Source organism: Leptonychotes weddellii, chromosome 3 (assembly GCF_054177405.1).
Source record: "Leptonychotes weddellii isolate Sample4059 chromosome 3, ASM5417740v2, whole genome shotgun sequence".
NCBI lineage: Eukaryota > Metazoa > Chordata > Mammalia > Carnivora > Phocidae > Leptonychotes > Leptonychotes weddellii.
Window position 1 is genome coordinate 17,545,631 of NC_138371.1, and position 19,716 is coordinate 17,565,346.

At 55.1% G+C, this 19,716-nt stretch overlaps 1 protein-coding gene across 14 annotated transcripts in view; it reads left to right on the forward strand.

The window, feature by feature from the left end:
* The window catches only part of TNS1 (tensin 1), a 201,161-nt gene that overhangs the window by 109,903 nt on the left and 71,542 nt on the right, over positions 1–19,716 (forward strand). For 13 of the 14 annotated variants that reach the window (XM_081813624.1, XM_081813628.1, XM_081813626.1 and 10 more), the window contains 11 exons: positions 1,313–1,484; positions 3,136–3,186; positions 4,366–4,488; positions 4,873–4,937; positions 5,874–5,957; positions 9,451–9,563; positions 9,918–9,978; positions 10,216–10,291; positions 10,836–10,965; positions 12,422–12,487; positions 13,810–13,926. In XM_081813624.1, coding sequence (XP_081669750.1) covers positions 1,313–1,484; positions 3,136–3,186; positions 4,366–4,488; positions 4,873–4,937; positions 5,874–5,957; positions 9,451–9,563; positions 9,918–9,978; positions 10,216–10,291; positions 10,836–10,965; positions 12,422–12,487; positions 13,810–13,926 — 1,058 coding nt within the window. Of the gene's footprint in view, positions 1–83; positions 1,098–1,312; positions 1,485–3,135; positions 3,187–4,365; positions 4,489–4,872; positions 4,938–5,873; positions 5,958–9,450; positions 9,564–9,917; positions 9,979–10,215; positions 10,292–10,835; positions 10,966–12,421; positions 12,488–13,809; positions 13,927–19,716 lie in introns of those variants that run through there. The other variant, XM_031041654.2, reaches the window with a different exon arrangement.

The window sequence follows — 19,716 nt, forward strand, 5'->3', positions numbered from 1 at the left end:
CCCCCCCCCCGGCCCCCCCCCCCCCCCCCCCGCAAAGGCTGCAGTGAGAACCTTATCTTAGGGACAAGGAATGGTGGGGGCTCAGAGGTCAAATTCAAACTGGGCTCCCTACCACAGCCTACTGGCCCCTCTACCCTGGTGGACATCTGGATGTGCCGCCCCATCTCTTTGAAATACCCTGGTAGTGTTTCTCCACTGCCCCCCAGTCTCTCCTTTACCCTGCTGTAGTCAAAGATTCTCAAAAGGAAATGTGAGTGTGGACCACCTTGGGTAGAGAGGGGAAGTGAGACAGTAGCGGGTTGGTGATGGAGTAAGAAAGTGTGGGGATAGGAAGGGTGTGAGGTGCCCCCAGAAGCTGCAGGTGCACCTCAGAATGGAATTTCAGTGTCCTGACACCCATTTCCCCTTCCTGGGCCCTCGTGCTGGGAGAGAAGCTGGGTGAGGTGTAAAGGTGTGAACCCCTACCTCCCCTCACCCAGAGCCCAGCCCAGGGGCTTCCCACCTCTTTTAGGAGCTCAGATGGCACTGGGATTTCTGGGGGCCACCTGCCACGGCAGCAGCAAAGGCTCAGCACCCTCTGTTTCCTGGGCCCTTAGAAATCACGGAGGCCACTGCCAAGAAATAGCCCTGGCAGGCAGTGGAAGCTGCTAGAGGTGGGGGAGAGCCAGGGAACAAAGGGCAGGAGCCGGCCTGCCTCCGGGGAGGGCTGGAATGTGCACTGTGGTCTGGCTTACCTGGAGCCCAGGTGAGCATGTCACCTGAGCTGCCTTTTCCCCTGAGAAGCCTCCCCACCTACTCTACAGCTTGGGAGCAAGGGGAGGGCAGCCCAGTGCTCAGCCCTGGGATGCTGGAGAGCACCCAGCTCAGGCTCTCCTTCCTCTTCAAAATCTATCCTGGGATCCTTTGAGAGACTACCACCAGACCAGGTGGCCGCAGTGTGTCGGGAGGCTGAGCTGGACTCCTGGGCTCCTAGCTGGCTCCCGTCCTGGCCCTGACCTCTGGGATCACAGGTTGAAGGCAGGGCCAACAGGATGGATGGGCACTTAGGATTGCTGTCATGACTGAAATGGCCCGAGATCCTGCCAGCCCCTGGCCAGGTATGCCCAGGCTCCCCGGCTTCTAGGCTGGTCTTGCTGGCTGCATGGGCCTTGCTAGGGGAGGCCTCTGGCCTTGGCTCTGGGTCAGGGAAGAGCCAAGCCTCCTGGGTTGGAATTGTGGGCCCCATGTGGTGTGTAGGAGGTACAGCTACCTGAACCTTGCCCTGAGGAGCTGGCTTCTGATCTGGACCCCCTTCTGCCTCTTGTCCCTCCAGAAACATGAGCGTGAGCCGGGCCATGGAGGACAGCTGTGAGCTGGACCTGGTGTACGTCACGGAGAGGATCATCGCCGTCTCCTTCCCCAGCACAGCCAACGAGGAGAACTTCCGGAGCAACCTCCGAGAGGTGGCCCAGATGCTCAAGTCCAAACATGGCGGCAGCTACCTGGTGAGGGTGGGGCCCGGTGCCCCCTGTCCTTTCTCCTCGCCACCTCCTTGCTTCTGGTGCCCCCCCGGGCCAACTCCTGCTCTTCCTCTTCCCGTGATTTATGTGCCTCGCTTGTGGCCTGAGTCTGCACTCACTTTCCGGCCCCACTTTGCTGGGAGGAGTGTGTCTGCCGCTGGAATGTGGCATCTGGACCCAAGTCACGTGTGTACACGTGCCTGTGTGTGCGTGTGTATATGTGTGCATTGAGGAATTCATGTTCTCGAGCGCTCCCTATGAGGCAGGCCCTGTTCTAACCGCTCTCCACAGGTTTAACTGCACACTAGCCCCAGAAATCAGGTTTCGCCGGAGTGCGGAGAGGTGGGGTGTCTGCCTCAGGTGACAGCATCCGGAAGTGGCAGAGCTGAGGTCTGAGGGCATGTTGTGGCAACGTGCATCCTACGGGACCTTGTGTGGCTGGCACTGGGGCGGTGCCTGGCCCAGAAGCACCTTACAGACATGGATGAGGTGGTTGGCAGTTCTTCTCTACTCTCAGAGAGCTGGCATGGGGATTGGCCCCAGAGGAGAGCTCAGTTCCATGTTACAAGGAAGCACCTGTGGGGTTGGGCTGGACCCACCAACCAGACGGTGCAGGCTCGAGGCGGGGTGTGGGAGGCCATCTTAGGTCCCTAGGCCTGCTCTAACACATGACCACAAACTGGGGGTCTGGAAACAACGGAATTAATTTTTTTCACAGCTCTGGAGGCTAGAAGTCCAAATCAAGGTGTTGGCAGGGCCATGCCCCTTCCTGGTGTCTGGTGCCTCCCAGCAATCCTTGGTGACCTTGGCTTGTTGCTACATCACTCCCGTCTCTGCCTCTGTCCTCGTGTCTCTCTGTGGCTCCTCTCCTCATCTTATAAGGACACCAGGCATCGGACCTAGGGCCCGCCCTAAATCCAGGATGATCTCATCTTGAGATCCTTAAGTACTTACATCAGCAAAGGCTCTGTTTCCAAATAAGGTCACATTGTGAAGTTCCAGGTGGATATGAATTTTTGTGGGATGCTATGAACCCACCGCGGAGGCCTGTCCATCAGCTGTGTTGGGCATTGTTGAGGGCTCTGGGTTCAGACATCGGAGAGTCCTGGGTTTGAATGCCGGCTCTGCTCTTACCATCTGACTTGGCCACTTCACCTCACTAAACCTTAGGTCCTGCATCTGTAAAATGGGTCTGATTACACCACCTACCTCTTGTGGTGGTTGAGAGAAGTAAGTTGACATGTGAAGTGGAAACTAGAGATGGCCAAATACTTATCAGTTAACAACACTGGGATTCCTGTTTAGGATGCAAAGATGCCCACCTTGTGGGTGGCACGTGGGACCTGAGACAGACTGCATCCCCTTCTCATTTTCAGTCCTGGGCGTCTGTCCGCTCACCGAGGGGAGTGGCCATGTCTACCTACTTCCTTCTCCTCCTCTTTACCCTGAGAACCTATAGTTGAGTTCTTATTGGTCAGTGTGTGTGTGTGTCCGATGGGACACCATTGTAAGCTCTTGCATGGGTAGAATTTTCACCGAGGGGGGCATGGGGGTAGAGGAGACAGAGAGAGAGACAGAGAGACAGACAGAAGACAGCAAGCATTATCTTACAATCTCTTCCTTTCCCTCCTTCTAGCTTTTCAACCTCTCTGAGCGGAGGCCTGACATCACGAAGCTCCACGCCAAGGTGAGCTGATGCTGATCAGGGGTGGGGGCTTCCCGTTGCCTGAAAGGGAAGTAGAACAGCTGGGGTCCCTCTCCCTGTGGTCCCCACTTTAGAATCTGGGGGGAAGTGCTGAGACACTTCACAAAGCCTATTCCGTGTCTGTGTCATCTTCTATTTGGAACAAGGAAAAGCCCGTATTTATTGTTTTTGCAATACAAATTGCAGAGAGCCAAGCTTGATACAGCGATTTCCTACCCAGGTCTGCCCCCCCTGGGGTGCACGTAGTATCTCTGGGGTGAGGCTGGAGCTATGGGATTTCTAGCCTCGTTGAAAAGCACTTTGGATTTAAAGTGGCCTGGGATTGCCAATGACCCGTTCCCACTTGCTGGCTCGGCGGGCTGAGCCCAGGCTTTGTGCGGATGTCTGCTCTGGCGCCTGGATTCTGGTACCTGTTGCTTTGTGACCCTGGGCAGGTGACAGTTCTCTGGGCCTCAGTTTGCACCTCTGAAACAGGACAGGCTAGATTAGATGTACTCTCTCGGCTCTTCCGAGCATGAATTCTCTTTCCGTTTAATGATCTGTGAGTTAAGAAAAGTTTCGAGGAGCCTGAAGCCTGCCATTCGGATCTGCCCTCTGTCCCCTTCAGGCTTCTCTCGGCCAGCCTGAAAAATCAATGGTTTGTGTGTCCGGGCCTGGAAAAGAGCTGTGAACACCTGGGGGCCCTTCACTTTCCCTCTTTGTCCCTGAGCTCGGGCTTGGGGTTGTCTATGGGAGGAGAGTTTGGGAGAAATGCTGGGGGGCACATTTTGAAGTCAGAGTCACGTGGAAGGGACCTTGGGGTCATCAGCTTTACACACATATGGGGAAACTGAGGCCAGGACAGGGGCCATGACTTGCCAGAGCCCCCAGAGCGAGGCAGTGTCAGAGCAGAGACTCAGAGACCCAGGGTCTCTGGTCCTGGGCCAGTGTCCTCTGCGTCCACACCGTCGCCTCCCCTCTGGGCTGATGGGCAGGGCAGGAAGCAAGGTGGGTGGGTGGCTGCTGCCGTAGCACCTGCGTGTGGGGTATGTCCTCGTGTCTCTCTGTGGCTCTTCTCATCTTATAAGGACACCAGTCATCGGACCTAGGGCCTGCCCTAAATCCAGGTCTGGTCGACTCTCTGGGGCTTCTGCCCCTTCTCACTCATGGCTTGGACCACAGGTACTGGAATTTGGCTGGCCTGACCTTCACACCCCAGCCCTGGAGAAGATCTGCAGCGTCTGCAAGGCCATGGACACTTGGCTCAATGCAGACCCTCACAACGTCGTCGTTCTACACAATAAGGTCAGAGCGGGGGGCCGCCTGTGTGCGCGCACATGCATAGATGTGTCCTTGGATGAGTGTGTGTGCCTGACTGTATCATTGGATTATGTGAGCGTGCAAGCCTGTGTGCATTCTCTTCTCTAGGAGATAGTAGATTCTGTCCCAGGGGCCCCGCCCAAGAAATGGGGAGTTACGAGCTCGTGGGGCTGTCAAGTGTAGTGGGTGATCAGCTGTGTTTCTTCTCTTTGAGTCTCAGCCCGACCTGCCTCCCTCCCTTGCATCCCCCTCCCCTGTCCTGTTCTCCTTGAGAACCACAGCCCTCTCTCCAGCCACTGCCCCCTTTTTCCTCTGGGCTTCTGCATGGGCTGACCTTAGAAGTAAAGTCTGTGTTTGGGGTTCTTTTAGGGAAACCGAGGCAGGATCGGCGTTGTCATTGCAGCTTACATGCACTACAGCAACATTTCTGCCAGGTAAGAGCCTGAGTACTGACAGTGGGAACCCCCTCTGCCCATCCCCCAGTGACTGCTCCCTTCCTTGGGATTGAGGGGTGCTGAGGATGGGCAGGAGGAGCCTACAGCTCCGAGGCAGGTGGCTGTGCATGGGGGGCGGGAGAAAGGAGAGTCCCCCCCTCTACTGGGAGCACTGGTGGGAGCAGCCTTGGGAGGCAGGCCCATCTAGGGACACCCCATCCAGCCACCTTCTCCGAGCCACTTTTGCTTGGCGAAAGGCCTTCTGTTTCCCTGAGTGAGCTGGAGAGGGAGTCAAAAAGAATGTTGGAGGGCAGATCTGGGTCTGGCAGAACCATCTAGAAGTTATCTCATCCTTGTGGGCTTTGATAAGGACTTTGGGGTTTGGGATGGGATGTCATTGGAGAGTCAAGAACAGAGGGGCTACATCATCTGTCTCTTCTTTTAAAAATGATCTCTTTGCGGATAGATAGAATGTTCTGTAGAGCCTTAGATGGTAGTTTTGTGAGTTTAAGAAACTCAATCTAGCCTAATCTTCCCTTCATGATGAATATTTCCTGTACACCTACTGTGTGCCCACAGCTTTTTATAGATGTTATTTCACTTAATTGCCATAACAACCTTCAAGGAAGGCCCTTGTCACTCACCTTTGACAGGGAGGGAAATCAGGTTCAGAAAGGTTAAATAACCTGATTCAGGACACAAGGCTAATAAGTAAGTGGCAGACTTGCTATGGGAACCCAGGCTGTCTGGCTCCAAAGTCCCCTCCCCGAGTCCTGCAGCACACAAGATGTAGAGATGCTGGGGCACCCTTTTTCTGAAAGCTTCTTAGCATAGGGTGGCTGGAGGGCTCCACAGGTCTAGGGGAGCAGGGGTGGGGAGACAAGGGGCTCTCGGACATAGAAGTTGGCTCCTCTGACCACCCGTCTCTCCCTGCAGTGCTGATCAGGCCCTGGACCGGTTTGCAATGAAGCGGTTCTATGAGGATAAGATTGTGCCAATTGGCCAGCCATCCCAGAGAAGGTGGGTCTCCAGGGCTCACAGCCAGTGCATGCACCTGTGTGTGTGTGTGTGTGTGTGTGTGTGTGCGTGTGCTTGCTATCTTGGGGACTGGCCTTACTCACCCACAGGGGATGGAACAGCCATGCCTAGGTGGGGGTGTACCGAACATGAATATTCCGGTGCCAACCTGGAGTGGTGTGAGCTCAGGGACATGGGTGAACCCATGGGCCGCTGTGTGCACTTACAGGTGGGCATGGCACTTGGCTCCTGAGACCAGTGCTGGAGAGCAGTGGGGATTGGTGGGGGACACATAGGTCTGGGTGCAAGAAGGCAGTTTGTATAAGAAGGCAGTGCTATTTCTTGGTCCTGGAAGCAGGACTGCTTCTGTGCATGGGTGAGCCTTTAGGAGGCTGCTGTCATCGCTACCTGCTCTGGGGAGGTCACAGATTCTTACCATAAGGGTCCTCTTCTCCTGGAAGAGCTTTGAAAATTTAACCAAGGGCTCTCAAGCACGTGGTCTCATTGGAGTCCACAGCAGCCCAGGCAGAGAGCAGGGCAGAGATGATTCATTCATTCACTGGACAAGTTTTAGGTGCTCTACTACATTCCAAGTGCTAGAGATATCTAGTTGAACAGGACAAAGTGCTTTGCCCTCAGTGAGCTGATATCCCATTGAGAAAGATGGACATCGCACAAGTAAGTAGACCAATAGGACCATTTCCATAGTGGCTGGTGCTAGGAAAGAAAGAGAACAGAGTGGGATAGACCTGATGGAGGAGATTGGGGCTATTTAATGAAGGGGGTCAGGGAACACCTGTGGGGAGGTGGTGGATTTGAGGCCGAACCTGAGTAATAATGACAACTACCGTATGACCATCCAGGGCATCCCCATTTTACAGATGAGAAGCCTGAGCCTAGGGGGAGGGGACTCAGCATGGCCAGGATCCACAGCGAGTAGCAGCAGAACTAGAAGGTACTTGGGGCCTGTAACTCAGGCCAGGCCAGGACCCCTGCCCCGGGGTTGTGCCACCCCCAGTCCTGAGGGCTGGATTCTGCTCTGTGGATAACGTGCTGTGTAATAATGTCTGGTCCACAGGTGAGCACAGGTAGAATTAGGGCTGGTGGGCTGTGGGGAGGCTGCAGGTGAGTGCAAGGCAGAAGCCCAGGCCCAGAGGGGAGACCTGTAGATGGGGAATGGGGCCCAGCCCCCCTGTGGCCAGAGCGGTGGGCCCGCCGCACACCCATGATGTGCCACACAGCTCTGCGCGCTGTGGCCGCGGGACTGACTGTTTCAGCAGGACACGAGGCATCAACGTACTCTCAGGTCATGAGAAGTACTTCGAAGGGGGAAAAACCCAAACAGCGCGTGATGGCTTCGAGAGTGATGGGGTGGGCATGAGGGCTGAACTTTCGGAGAAGGGGACGTGTGGGGCGAGCTCTGAGGGGAGGAAGGAAGCATCTGAGTGCAGGTCTGCCGTGACCACGCAGAGGAACAGCAAGTAGGCTGGCCTAGGGGCCAAAGCATCCCCCTGACTTTTCTAGCCCCTCAGAATGCTGACCAGGCTAGCAGGAGCCCTTGGCCTCTCCATGCTGGGGTTCCCCATTTATCCCCCATCACCCCCACCTTGCTTAGAAGGCTGTTGGCTCCGCTGGTGAGTGTCTGCCATTGTAGCAGGAAGCCCAAGCAGAAGTGAGTGCTCAGGCCACCCAGGGCCTTCCACCGGCACAGGACAGCCAGAAGCCGGTCTCAGGGTCAGCCATCAGAAACCGGATGTCCATGTGCAGAAAATTCTGGGTGGCTGCCCGACGCAGCAGCTGGGGATCACTGAGAGCCTTCCCGGGGAGGAATGAGCAGTAGTTCAAGTACCTGCTGGCTGCATATGACTGGTGGCCTTGGTCACGAGTCTGACCATGAAGGATGAGGAGAGTGATGTGGCTTGGAGAGTGGGCTGAGCAGCCACGTCCCGAAGCTGAAGGCCTGGGGAACGGGATCCGTGTCCTCTCTCAGCAGGTGGAGCGTTCCGGGACTCCACAGTGTGCACTGTGCTCACACAGTGCGCAGCTGGTGGGGGATGTTTATGTAATCTGTCTGCTTGGCGGCTTGTATCTGCAAGCGCATCTGCTTATGGGTGGGTCATTTTGTCCGGGCCCATGTGTGAAAGTACGGCTGCTGGCTTCATCATGTATTTGTTGCCACTTTCCCGCCTTCTGGGCAGTGTCATTTGTAGGCAGTAGAGCAGCTGGGGGAGAGGTGGGTAGAGAGAGAGAGGGAGGGAGGGGCTTTGCCTGCAACTCCCCCATTCATTGTCACCCCACCCCTGGACTCATTGTCCCCAGCACACAGACACATCCTGTTGGCATGATCCAGAGATCTGATAGGAACCGCCATTCCAGGTTTCCGGTTTGAGTAATGGGGCTGGGGGCTGGGCAGGGGCTGAATAGGAACTGGTGCTGCCCATCAGATTATCTGGCTTAGGTAGTGTGAGGTGGCCCCACCCAGGCCCAGTGACAGAGGCCCGCAGGCCTGGAGGTGGGCCAAGGAGCCAAGAGACAGGAGGGGACCGTTGTCATGGTCATGTGGGTTCTGGTTCCAGTAGCCTCAGAGAGCCCCCTTGCCCCTCACGGAGCCTCAGGATTCATTCTGATCCGTCTGGCTGGCCTAGCTTGGCGTCCTCTGGCCATTCAGAAAAGGAGGACGCATCGACCGATCCCCAGCAAAAGAACTGGCCTCTCTTTCTGGCAGGTGCACTGAAGTTCAGACTGCTTTCCTTCTCTCCCCGTCCACCCCCAGCTTTGTATGTTCTTGCTATGTGTCAGCAACTCTTTCTGGACCCAGTTTCCCTTCTCTTCTAGAAGGAGTGGAGATAGGTTAATTCTTGCATTTTTCCAATAAGATCCAAAAAGAATGGGGGAGTGTTGACCCTAGATATAGGAATGCTAGTGGGAGTTGGATGTCTTTCAATACCACATACAGAGGGATTTCATACACTTCAGTGTGATGTAAAAAAGTGAAGGACTCTAATTATTAAGCTCTTACTGTTTGTTGGATGGTCTTGTGGCTAGTGGGTGGGTCAGGGCAGAACTGGGGCCTTGGGCATAAGCGTAAGCTTGGTTTAAGCTCAGTGTGAGGGTGTTAGAGATGTTTGATGGTTGATCAGCCTAATGAGCTGCTTAATGATGTGAGGGATGTCAGGAATTTTGGTCCAGCAGGAGATTTTTAGGCTGGGAGTGAAGCTGGAAAGAGATGTTCATGCTGACCATCAGGGGGCGCCAGAGAACCCCCAAACGGCCGTACTGGCTAGACGCAGCTCCTGGTTGAGTCCTACCTGCTCATTGTCCTTCCTACCTGGGGCTCCAGGCAGCGAGGAAGGACTGTGCTGGGGTGGAGACCCCGGGTTCCAGGAGGCCTAGGAGAGTGGTGGGGGGTGGGCTAGGCGGGGGCAGAAAAGAGACAGGGATGGCTCTGCTCTAGGACGGCTCTCCCGGCTGAAGCTGCCCCTCTCCCTGCCCCCAGGTACGTGCACTACTTCAGTGGCCTACTCTCTGGCTCCATCAAAATGAACAACAAGCCCTTGTTTCTGCACCACGTGATCATGCACGGCATCCCCAACTTCGAGTCTAAAGGAGGTACCTGCCCGAGCCCTCTGGCTTCCCTCCCCTCCCGTCTCCCATCTTTTCTCCTCAAGAGGCAGCCTGAGGGGATAAAAACATAGGCTTGGATTGGAGTCTCGACTGCGCCACCTCCTGAGCTTTCTTTGAGCCCCGGTCTCTTCGTGGGATCGGTTCTGGTGGTGCCTGCTGGCCCGTGATGTTGGATGCGGCAATGGGTTTTGTAAACCTAAAAATGCCTCTCAGATGAAAAGCTAGTATTTCTTCCTCCTTTCTCTTTTCATTTCTCCTTCCTACCTCTCCTCTCCGCAGCCCTTCCTTCCTTTCCCCTCTCCCCCATACCATCCGCACTAACACCACCCTCCCTTACAGGGTGTCGGCCCTTTCTCCGGATCTACCAGGCCATGCAGCCTGTCTACACGTCTGGCATCTAGTAGGTATTCCACGGGAATGAGAGGTCAGGGATGCCGGAGGCCCAAGGTCGAGGCCCAGGGACAAGGGTGTGGGGGGATGGGCCAGGACCTCTTCTAGGAGGATCTCATCTGACAGAGGGCTGAAGGACAGAGGCAGCAAGCCTTCCCAGGAGCCCTCTGGCAGGGGGAGCAGGGAGCAAGCGCACTGCCCGCCCCCCGCAGCAGCTCTCTTTTTCTCCGCTCACCTCTCCCCGTAGCAATGTCCAAGGAGACAGCCAGACCAGCATCTGCATCACCATCGAGCCTGGACTGCTCTTGAAGGGAGACATCTTGGTAAGTGCTGCCCCTCTGTCTCAGGCCCCCTCCTCCCTTTATTTCTTCTGTCTTCCTGCTCTCCTCCTGCCTCCCCAGACAAGATTGTCACTCCTGTAGGCCACCAGCCTCCTGCAAGGCCTTCCTCTGCCTCAGAGCTGGACATCCCTTCTCCTGTGCTTGTCTCTTGTTCTAGAATATCTCCAGGGAAATATCTGCCATTGTGAGCTGTTACCTCCTTGCTTCCTATGGTGACAGGACTCCCTCAGTTCTAATTTCAGTCTTTCCTCCTGCAACTTAAATTCACTCCTACTTTTTCCATTCTGTGTGCAGGAACTTCTTGGGAGGACAGTTTTGTTCCCACAGGGTGAGATTGGCCTCCAACATTCTGCTTTCTAGAAGTTTCCCCAGATAGCTCTGAGATGCTATTTGGTATTGGTGACCTCTCCCTCATTAGGTTTGGGTGAGCCCTGGGGTCTCAGTCATGGAGCTAATAAGGAGGCTCCTTGAGACCTGATTTCCCCTCCTGGGGCCCCTGATGGGCTCTGCTCTCCTTCCCACCCAGCTGAAGTGCTACCACAAGAAGTTCCGGAGCCCTGCCCGAGATGTCATCTTCCGAGTGCAGTTCCACACCTGTGCCATCCATGACCTGGGGGTTGTCTTTGGGAAGGAAGATCTTGATGATGCCTTCAAAGGTGGGCTCATTGAATAGAGACATAGACCTAGCAAGGAATAATACCACAAGGTAGAAGAGCAATAATGGAGGACCTATGGCAACAGTGAAGGGGGAACCATTTTTTGAGGGAAGGAAATGTGGTTAGGGTGGGTGTCTCCCTTTGCTTCTTTATCTATTTAAGGTTTTGTCTGTATCACATTCAGACCTGGGACAATATCCACATCCATTCACCCATTCACTCATCCATCCATCCATCCATCCATCCATCCACCTACTCATCCAAATCCATCCATTCATCCAACCATCCATTTATCCACTCACCCATCTGTCCACCCACCCATCCAAATCCATCTATCCATCCATCCAACCATCCATATCCATCCATTCATCCAAATCCATCCATCTATCCACCTACCCATCTGAACCCATCCACTCATCCATCCACCCATCCATCCAAATCCATCCATCCATCCACCAAGAAATACTTGTGGGTCTATGTGTGCCAGGCATGTGCTAGACCCTGGGGATACAAAGAGAAAGAAGTCAGGCCCTACCCTCAGGGAACTCACAGTTCCATGGGAGAAAGAGACACATAAGCGGGGTACAATGAAGTGGTGCTTGCAGTGATGGAGACATGCACAGGCATGATGGGTGGCTACCATCCCTACTGTAACCTCTCTTCTCACAAGCAGTGGATGGCAATCTGTCCAGACTGGGCTTAGGCCAAGAGCAGAGAGTAGAGCTGGGGCTCGGGGGGTGGGGAGGGGGTGGAGAGGAGCCTGATCCCCCCAAATGTAGTCTGGCTCATGCAGTAGAAAGATGTTTCTGTGATGAGTTTCTTCTGTACTGGAGCCAGGAGGGCAGAAGCAGAAGATTCCATGATAATTACATAACAGAATGTAAATGTTATCAGTCTTAACAGGGAAAAATAAAGGGGTAACTGACAACATAAAGGTAGAGTTGGTAGAGGCAGGGGAAAGTGGGGGCACAAACTTTGTCCTCTTTCACGGAGGGAGTCAGGAGACACCACTGAAAATGGACAGCTCAAGAAATAGAGGCTTAGCTATAGTATTTAAAGTTTCAAAGGCAATCAGAATAAATACTACTACTACTACTAGATTTAATAAGAAAGGAGGTGGGAGTGATATTAGTGGGCCAAACTCATTATCTTCATGGTGGTCAATCAATGGAGATTACTTGAAATTGGTATATCAGGAAATGGTGGCATAAAAATAGTGGCTATTATTTAGAGTCTTAGAAGTAACTGCTAGTGGAACAAGAAATAGGAATGGTTGGGAATGGTTATCTCAGGCAAGTAGGACTGGGGCCAAAGGTGGGCAAGAGGCTTATTTCATTATATGTATATGATATTATCAACCACATATATGCATATTATTTTAATCTTCTCCAGAAAGATTAAAGTTGGAGTCCTTTTTGGGAATTGCTCATTTTTGTCTTTCCTTCTCCCTTTTCAGATGATAGATTTCCAGAATATGGCAAAGTAGAATTTGTATTTTCTTATGGACCAGAGAAAATTCAAGGTATAAGCTTGTTAGAGTTCATTTTTCCACCCCCTTGCCTCCATCCTAACCTGTCCTCTCCCCACCCCCAGCATTCTCCCACTGATGCGCTCTACAACTATCAAGTTACCTGTGAATGAGAGGCAGGCCAGCAGTAAAGGATCTGGGTATCACAGTGGACCTCCAGCTAACTGTGAACCAATGACTTATTCTTTGGATAATAAGAATAAAAGAGCTGACCAAGAGGTGCTGGGCTGGATAAACTGGTCCCATTAGGTCACCATCCCATTATATTCAGAGACTGGGGGCTGTGGCAGATTGAGGGAGTGGCTGAAGGGACATTCAGAGGTACTAGATGGATGAGAAGTATTTATGAAAACTGAGGTGGTTCAACCTGAAGGTGAGAAGACCAATTTAATAATAGCTGTTAAGCCTTTAGACTGGTTATATGTGGAGACCAGTTGTTCTCCATCCTATTTGAGAATAGAATGAGACGAGACGAAGTTAGGCTACAGATGGAGGGACTCTGGGAAGATTCAAGGAAGGACTGCCAAGTCAGGAAATGGACTTGCCCTAGGAGGCAGGACGTGCGGCTTGTGCGGTCTTCATTTTTCTGTGGATGTGTAGGAGAGACTGCTTCTCCCCTCAGATTTCTGCCTGGAGCCGGGAGCATCTTAAGTGGGAGGCAGGGGGATGGCTAGAATGACCTTGTGTCCTCTCAGTGTCCTGCCGTGATTTCCCTGTTGTCCTTGACCCCATGTTGCTCATCACAAACCTCTTCCACACTACCCCTGACTCCAGGGGCAGACTTTCTGGTCTCCTGGCACTGCCCCAGGGGCCTCTGGGACATGGAAAAAGAAGAGTCAGACATCTAGCCAGAGGGCCCCCCAGCTTTCTCCTTCTTTCCTCAGAGTCCTGTCTTGATTTACCCCTATAACCGGGACGAGCCTTTTCAAGAATGCAAGAAACCAGGGGCGCCTGGGTGGCTCAGTCAGTTGAGCGTCTGACTCTTGCTTTCAGCTCAGGTCATGATCTCAGGGTCGTGGGATTGAGCCCCGTGTCGGGCTCCGTGCTGGGCGTGGAGCCTGCCTGGGGGTCTCTCTCTCCTTCGCCCTCTGCTCTGCCTACCCCCACCATAAAACAAGACAAAAGACTGCAAGAAACCAGACTCCTGGGTTCTCTGTCCACTCTAAGCCCCTGGCTGCACCCCACCATGGTCAGGAAAATGAGAAGCCCCTCAGGGAGCAGCCATGGGGGAGCTGTTGGCTTCTTCTGTTTTTCCAGCTGTTGATCCTTTTCTTCCCCCCCTTTCTCTTCACTGCCCTCCCGCCCCATTCCTTCAGGCATGGAACACCTGGAGAACGGGCCGAGCGTGTCGGTGGACTATAACACCTCCGACCCCCTCATCCGCTGGGATTCCTACGACAACTTCGATGGGCATCGAGAGGACGGCCTGGAGGGTAGGTGGCACCCGGGCTTCCAGCTCCCCTCCACGCAGCACTGCCCTGTTCCCGTGGCCTCGGCACTGCTGGTGGGCTGTGGCACCGTATGGGGTTCAGAGAGGAGGCAGAGGACAGGTCCAGGGCACCTGGGAGAGCTCCCAGTTGGGTGGGGGACTATAGGACAAAACAGGAATGTATGAAATAATGAAGACAGAGCTAAAGAATGTAGCCAAACAGCCACAGTGACCTGACTGGCAGGGGAGGGGTTCTTGAGAGCTGGAGTGGCCTGGGAGGGCTCCTTGGAGGAGGGGGCCTTGAGTGGCATTTGACAAAACTCCCGTGCAGCAAACGCAGTGCTTTGTTAGATTTCTTTGAAACCTGCTCTTAGAGGTCTCCAGGCTCGTGGCCTGACTTCCCTGGGGTCAGAGCACTAGGACTTAGACACAGCATGCAGGGCCTACCGGCTTTCATCAATAGCCAACAAAAATGTTTGAGAGCTGGAAACCGATAGGCTCCAAAATTTGAAAAGTAAGCCGCAGCCGAAATTAATGCATGTTTAATTTAGCTACAAAACCTAGCATTATGTCAAGTGGGCAACTGCAACTCAGTTCAGTCCTTGAGAGTTAGTTGTGGGTTGTATTTGTTTGTGTGGTTGATTTGAATGTGGGAGGCGGGGCGGGGCTTCCAAAAGTTAGCATGCCTGGAGCCCAGGAGCCCTTGAGATGCCTGTCTGGGGTTTGGCATAGACTCGCTTTTCTGATTTGGTCCTGGGACTGCAGCATGTGGGAGCTGGAAGGATCCTCAGGACTGTAGGCCCGTCCCCCAGTCTTCCGTTGGGGATAACTTAGACCCCTCCCCCCCCTGGAAGGAAGGGTCTTCTGATTTACCCCCACGGCCAGCCCAGGATATGTCCTTTCAAGGACACCAGCTCCCAGCCTCCAGGCTGCAGCTGGTCCTAGGGTGGGGCTGTGCCGTCCCAGGGACTCTGGGCCCTGTGGCAGATCTGGGTTAGGGAGAGCCAGTCCTGCTGGCCCCCACCTTCTCCCGATCCTCTGCACCCCCCTGCCTCCTTCCACCTTCTTCTCCAGGGTTTTGGATTTGTTGACTCCACCCTGCAAGCCTTCTAGGTCTTTTCTTGAAAAAAGATTCTCCCTCTGACCTTTGAGATACCAGAATGAGTGACAGATTTCAGAGCGAGTGGGATGCGGGCGGTGGTTGGGCTAGAATTTAGGGCTTGATGAGAGCATGTTGTTTACAGGCAGCACTGCAAAGTGGATGGCTTGTCCTCAAGCCTACCTCAGTTCCCGTCTTCCCCATCCTCCCCCCAGAGGCCCAGACACCCCACCCTGCTGAGGTACCACCCCAAGCACTCCTCCCCACTGCCCGGCCCCCTCTGCTGTGCTGAGTGGCTGGGAAAAGGGCAGAGGATGAAATGAATTAGTTCTGAGCTACCAGTGGCTGCCAGCCTAATTGTTCATCCTTCTGGGGATGTTTGCATTTTTAACAAGAGCACTTGGCAATTTGAAGGTATTTTCAATGTTTCCCCATCTCTCCCTGCCGTGGATTCTGTGCAATGGTAAATGTAAAAACCTTCCGTAAACTGTAAAGGGCCAGGCAAACAAAAGGTAAGCTAGTTAGGGGAAAGGAGAGACTGGGGAAGGCCTGGTGGGGACACAGTGGCCATGAGGGAAGGCAAGGGGCAGACGGCGGAGCAGAGGGGGACCGCAGCAGTGAGAGGCAGGAATGGGGAGGAAGGAGAGGCTGAGTGAGCCCCCGACTCTTCTCTCTCGTCATCCCTTCCCCCAGGCAGGGGGACGGAACCAGTGGGACTTTGTGACCAGTGAAAGGTCAGCTCATCCTGCAGGGACAGAGGGGCTCCTGTCTAGAGGCTGAGAAGTCGGCCCTGTGCCTGAAGAGTGGGAAGGGAAGGCAGGGGAAGCAGAAGGAGGCTCTGCTGTCCTCTTCCCTGGCCCGGCCTCTCCTGACTACGGTTGGCCTGGACCGGGAGCTACGCGGTTGGGGTGGTCACCAGGACAGACCCTGCCTGTCCGCCGCCGCTGGGCTGCATCCCCCACAGGGACAGGAAAGCCAGCCGTGGGGTGGGAGCAGTGATCATTATTCCAATCCTGCTTTTCTTCCTGGCTGGAGGCACTTCTGGAAGGTTCTAGGTTCTGGGGCCCAGAGAGAAAAGCATTTTCTTCTGGCTAATTTTCTTGGTCCAGAGAGGGAAGTAGGAGGCCTGGGCCTGTCTCCTTAGTTGTGGACAAGACTCTGTGCCTCAGTTTCCCCATGTACTAGTTGGGGTAAGGGTAAGGGCACCTTCTGGGGTGCCCAGGAGATGGCTCCAGCTGGAGCCTGGAAGGTGCCTGGGGGCTCCCTGGAGTGGCCCTAGGGCTGGGGGGATGGGCTCTGTGGGTATGTGGTACCCCAGGTGGCTCTGCCTGCTCCCCGAGGAAGTCACGGACCGGGAGAGGCAGGCTAAGCCCGAGGTGCTGTAGTAGAGTGGGTGAGCACGCATGCTTGAGGCCTGACTGCCTGGGTCCGGTCCAGGTCCAGGTCTCAGATGCCCCCCTCTGTAACTGAAAGCCTTACTTAGCCTTCCTATGGTCTCAGTTTCCCATTTTCATGGAAAGCAGTTTAGGTAGGGGTCCAGAATGTGGCCTCTGGAGCCAAATTATCCGGGTTCAGATCCTCTGACAAGATGCTGTCCTCTCAGGGCCTTGGTTTGCTCTGCTGTGAAAGGGGGATTGGGTTGACAAATCATTTGGAGCACCTTCTGGGGAGTAGGAGCGGGGGCGGCGGCCTGTCGTGGCTCCTCAGGAGTCTCTGACACGTCAGTCGTGACTGTGGCCAGCATCTCAGGCGTCTGCAGACAAGGCTAAGCGGGGCGCCCATTGGCCTCGGGAGCCCGCTCTGGCTTTGCCACGCTTCAGCCATTGCGAGTCACCATTTCACCTAACGCTCACAGCTACTCTGTGCGGTGGGCACTGTTATCGTGCCTGGGTAGGGAAACTGGGGCACAGTGGGGTTCAGTAACCTGTGTAAGGTTGTCTCGCCAATAAAGAGCAGATCTGGGTGTGGAACCCAGCGCTAACCACCGTGCTGTTTTGGTAACCACAGATGCCTGTATTCCGGGCGCCAGGTCCCGTGACACTCCCTGGGTGCCACTGAGCTTGGATGAATCTGTCCCCTCCGTCCCCACCTCTCACCTCTGGGCCGACCAGAGGACCCCTGTCCTGAGCCTCAGGGTGAGGGAGGGGTTGGATGCAGCGGTACCTGGAGCGTAGCAGCTGGGAGGGCACCGGGCTGGCCCCGCGGCAGGTGCTTAGCTGGGCTTCAGTGCAGGGAAGAGCTGAGGCGCATCCCTTGAGGTCTCTACACTGCCCCCCTCCCCCATCCAGGAGGGTGTGGGGCTGCTCACAGTGCGATGCCCTGGTGAGGGGATGGCCTCGCAAAATAGGGAGGGGTGGTGTGTCTGAGGTGAGGTGAGGCCATTTCTGGAAGTGGCACACCTCTCCTATTTCAGGCCCGGTGAGGGAGGGGGATAGGAGAGGCCAGGCCAGTCCCTCTGGAGGCCCCCGGGTGACTCACAGGGGAAGGCAGGGGGCGCTGAGCCAGGCACTGGGGAACAGAGAAAGATTATCTCTGGCCTGGGCTGCTCCTCGAGGGCCCCCTGCTTGCGGTGAGGGCCGTCAGCCCTCCACCCCCTGTTCCTCCTGCTCCTGCAGGAGACCCTGACTTAACCCTTTGTGCCGGGAACTACTCTGTGTTTAACCCCTTCCTTGATGCCTGCACCCCCGTCTCCCTCCAGCCCCCCCATTCCCAGTTCAAGTTTCCACCCCCTCACGACATCGCTGAGCGATCTCGGCAGCAAAATTAGGGAAGAAAATCCATGGGACTTCTGTTCTCTGGGGTGGTCCGGGCCAGTCATGGAGCCTGTCTGATGCCCCACTGCCACGGTGAGGCCCTGAGGCTCGAGAGGCCGGGGATCTGCCAGAGGGGGAGGAAACCCTCACGCGTGGAGCCCCACTTTGCGTGACCTCCACTCTTGTTGTACTGACCCCATTGTGCCGATGGGTGTCGTGCTGGGGGGGAGGTCATGACATAGGACATGGGGTTGCTGTTGAATCCAGGGGTCTGACTCTGGTCCCTTCCCACCTCCCTTGGAGCTCAGCATATTCAGCGCTCCACACCCGTAATTCGGGTGGTCCTTGCAGATGCTTGTCCAACTTGTCACACCTTTAGAGGGCAGAGAGCTCACCACCACACGCGGCAGGCCGTTTCACTTTGTACAGGTCCAGTAATTGAACCAGAAATAGAGGGAAAAGGGAGAGTTGCCTGTGTGTGGTGGACCATGGATGCTCAGGGACCCGTATTGCTCCCTGCACTCAGGCCAGAAGGAAGGGGAAGTGATAAAAGGTAAAGAATCAGACAGAAGCTCAATATCAAGAACTTTCTGACTGGAGAAGAGTCCAGGCCTTGGGACATGTGTCTGGGGAGCAGGGAAAGCACCTGCCATCTCCGGGACTCCTTACGTCGGGAGGAGCACCGTCTGGTGAACCCCACAGGCTGGTGTCTGAGTCTGTGTGGGCGGTCACAACAAAATCCCACAGACTGTGCGGCTTCAATAGCAGACAGGCATGTTTCCACAGTTCTGGAGGCCAGAAGTCTGGGAGCACAGTGTCAACAGCCCTTGTAGAGGGTGGGACTTGTAGAGGGCGGGCTTCTCCCTTGCCTCCATCCTCCCTCTGTGTGTGTCTGGGTCCTGATCCCTTCTTTATAAGGACACCAGTCAGGCGGGACTGAGGGCCCACTCATGCAACCACGTTTTAACTTAATTACCTCTTTAAAGGCCCTATTTCCAAATACAGTCCCATTTCTGAGGTACTGGGGGTTAGGACTTCAACATATGAACTTGGCGGGGAAACACGTCAGCCCATGACACCGAGGAAGGAGTTTTCTGGGTTGCCTGTAGTTGGATGCCTGGAGCCTTGGTCCTGAGTTGGGGGAGGGGGGGAAGAGGAGGTCCAGGGCGGGGGGAGGGGAGAATGGTCTGGCCCCCCACCAGCCTCCTTGCAGGCTGTCTCTGTCTTCCTCTGGTTTGGTCTGGAGCCTGCCAGCTCAGCGCTCTGGCTGACACCACATTTCACAGCCTCCAGAAGCCCCATTAGCTGTTTGGCCTGAGTTCTGAAGCCCCGTGCCCAGATCCCAGCTCCCTGTGGGTGGGAGTGGGGCTGTATTTTTTGCCTATGCTGCACAGAGCAGCCTCCAAATTCCTCCAGAGTGTTCCAGGGCAAGCCTTCTCGGAAGCGAGTTCCATACCGAGAGCTGTGGGCTGCCTTCCAGCTCCAAGCAGCCCAGAGGCTGGCCAGGCCTGAGTTGCCTCACTGTCCCCATTCACTTCTCCTGTCCCCTAACCTCCTTGGACACTGAGTTGTTCAGCGTCTCTCGCACCTTAAGTGGGTATCGGGGAAGAGGGGTGCGTGCTGGGCACAGCAGCGGATTGCTCAGGGCCAAAAGAAAGAATGGAGACCATGACAAGCCCCCGGGCCTGGCTGCAGACGGCAAGGGCAGCTAGGAACCACCCCTCTTCTGGGTTTCTCCTGCGTGGTGCCCATCAGGCCGTCCTTTGTTTCTGTGGGAAGTCCCCCAAGAGCCAGGGGCTGGTGACAAGGGGGTGTGGTTTTGTGCCCAAGCTTCTCAGCCCTCAGGATCTGTGAGGAGAGACATTCCCTTCCTCAGGGGTGAGCTTCCAGTTCTGTAGGACACCCAGTGCCTCCTAAAGCACTGTTGTCTGAGCCAGGGAAG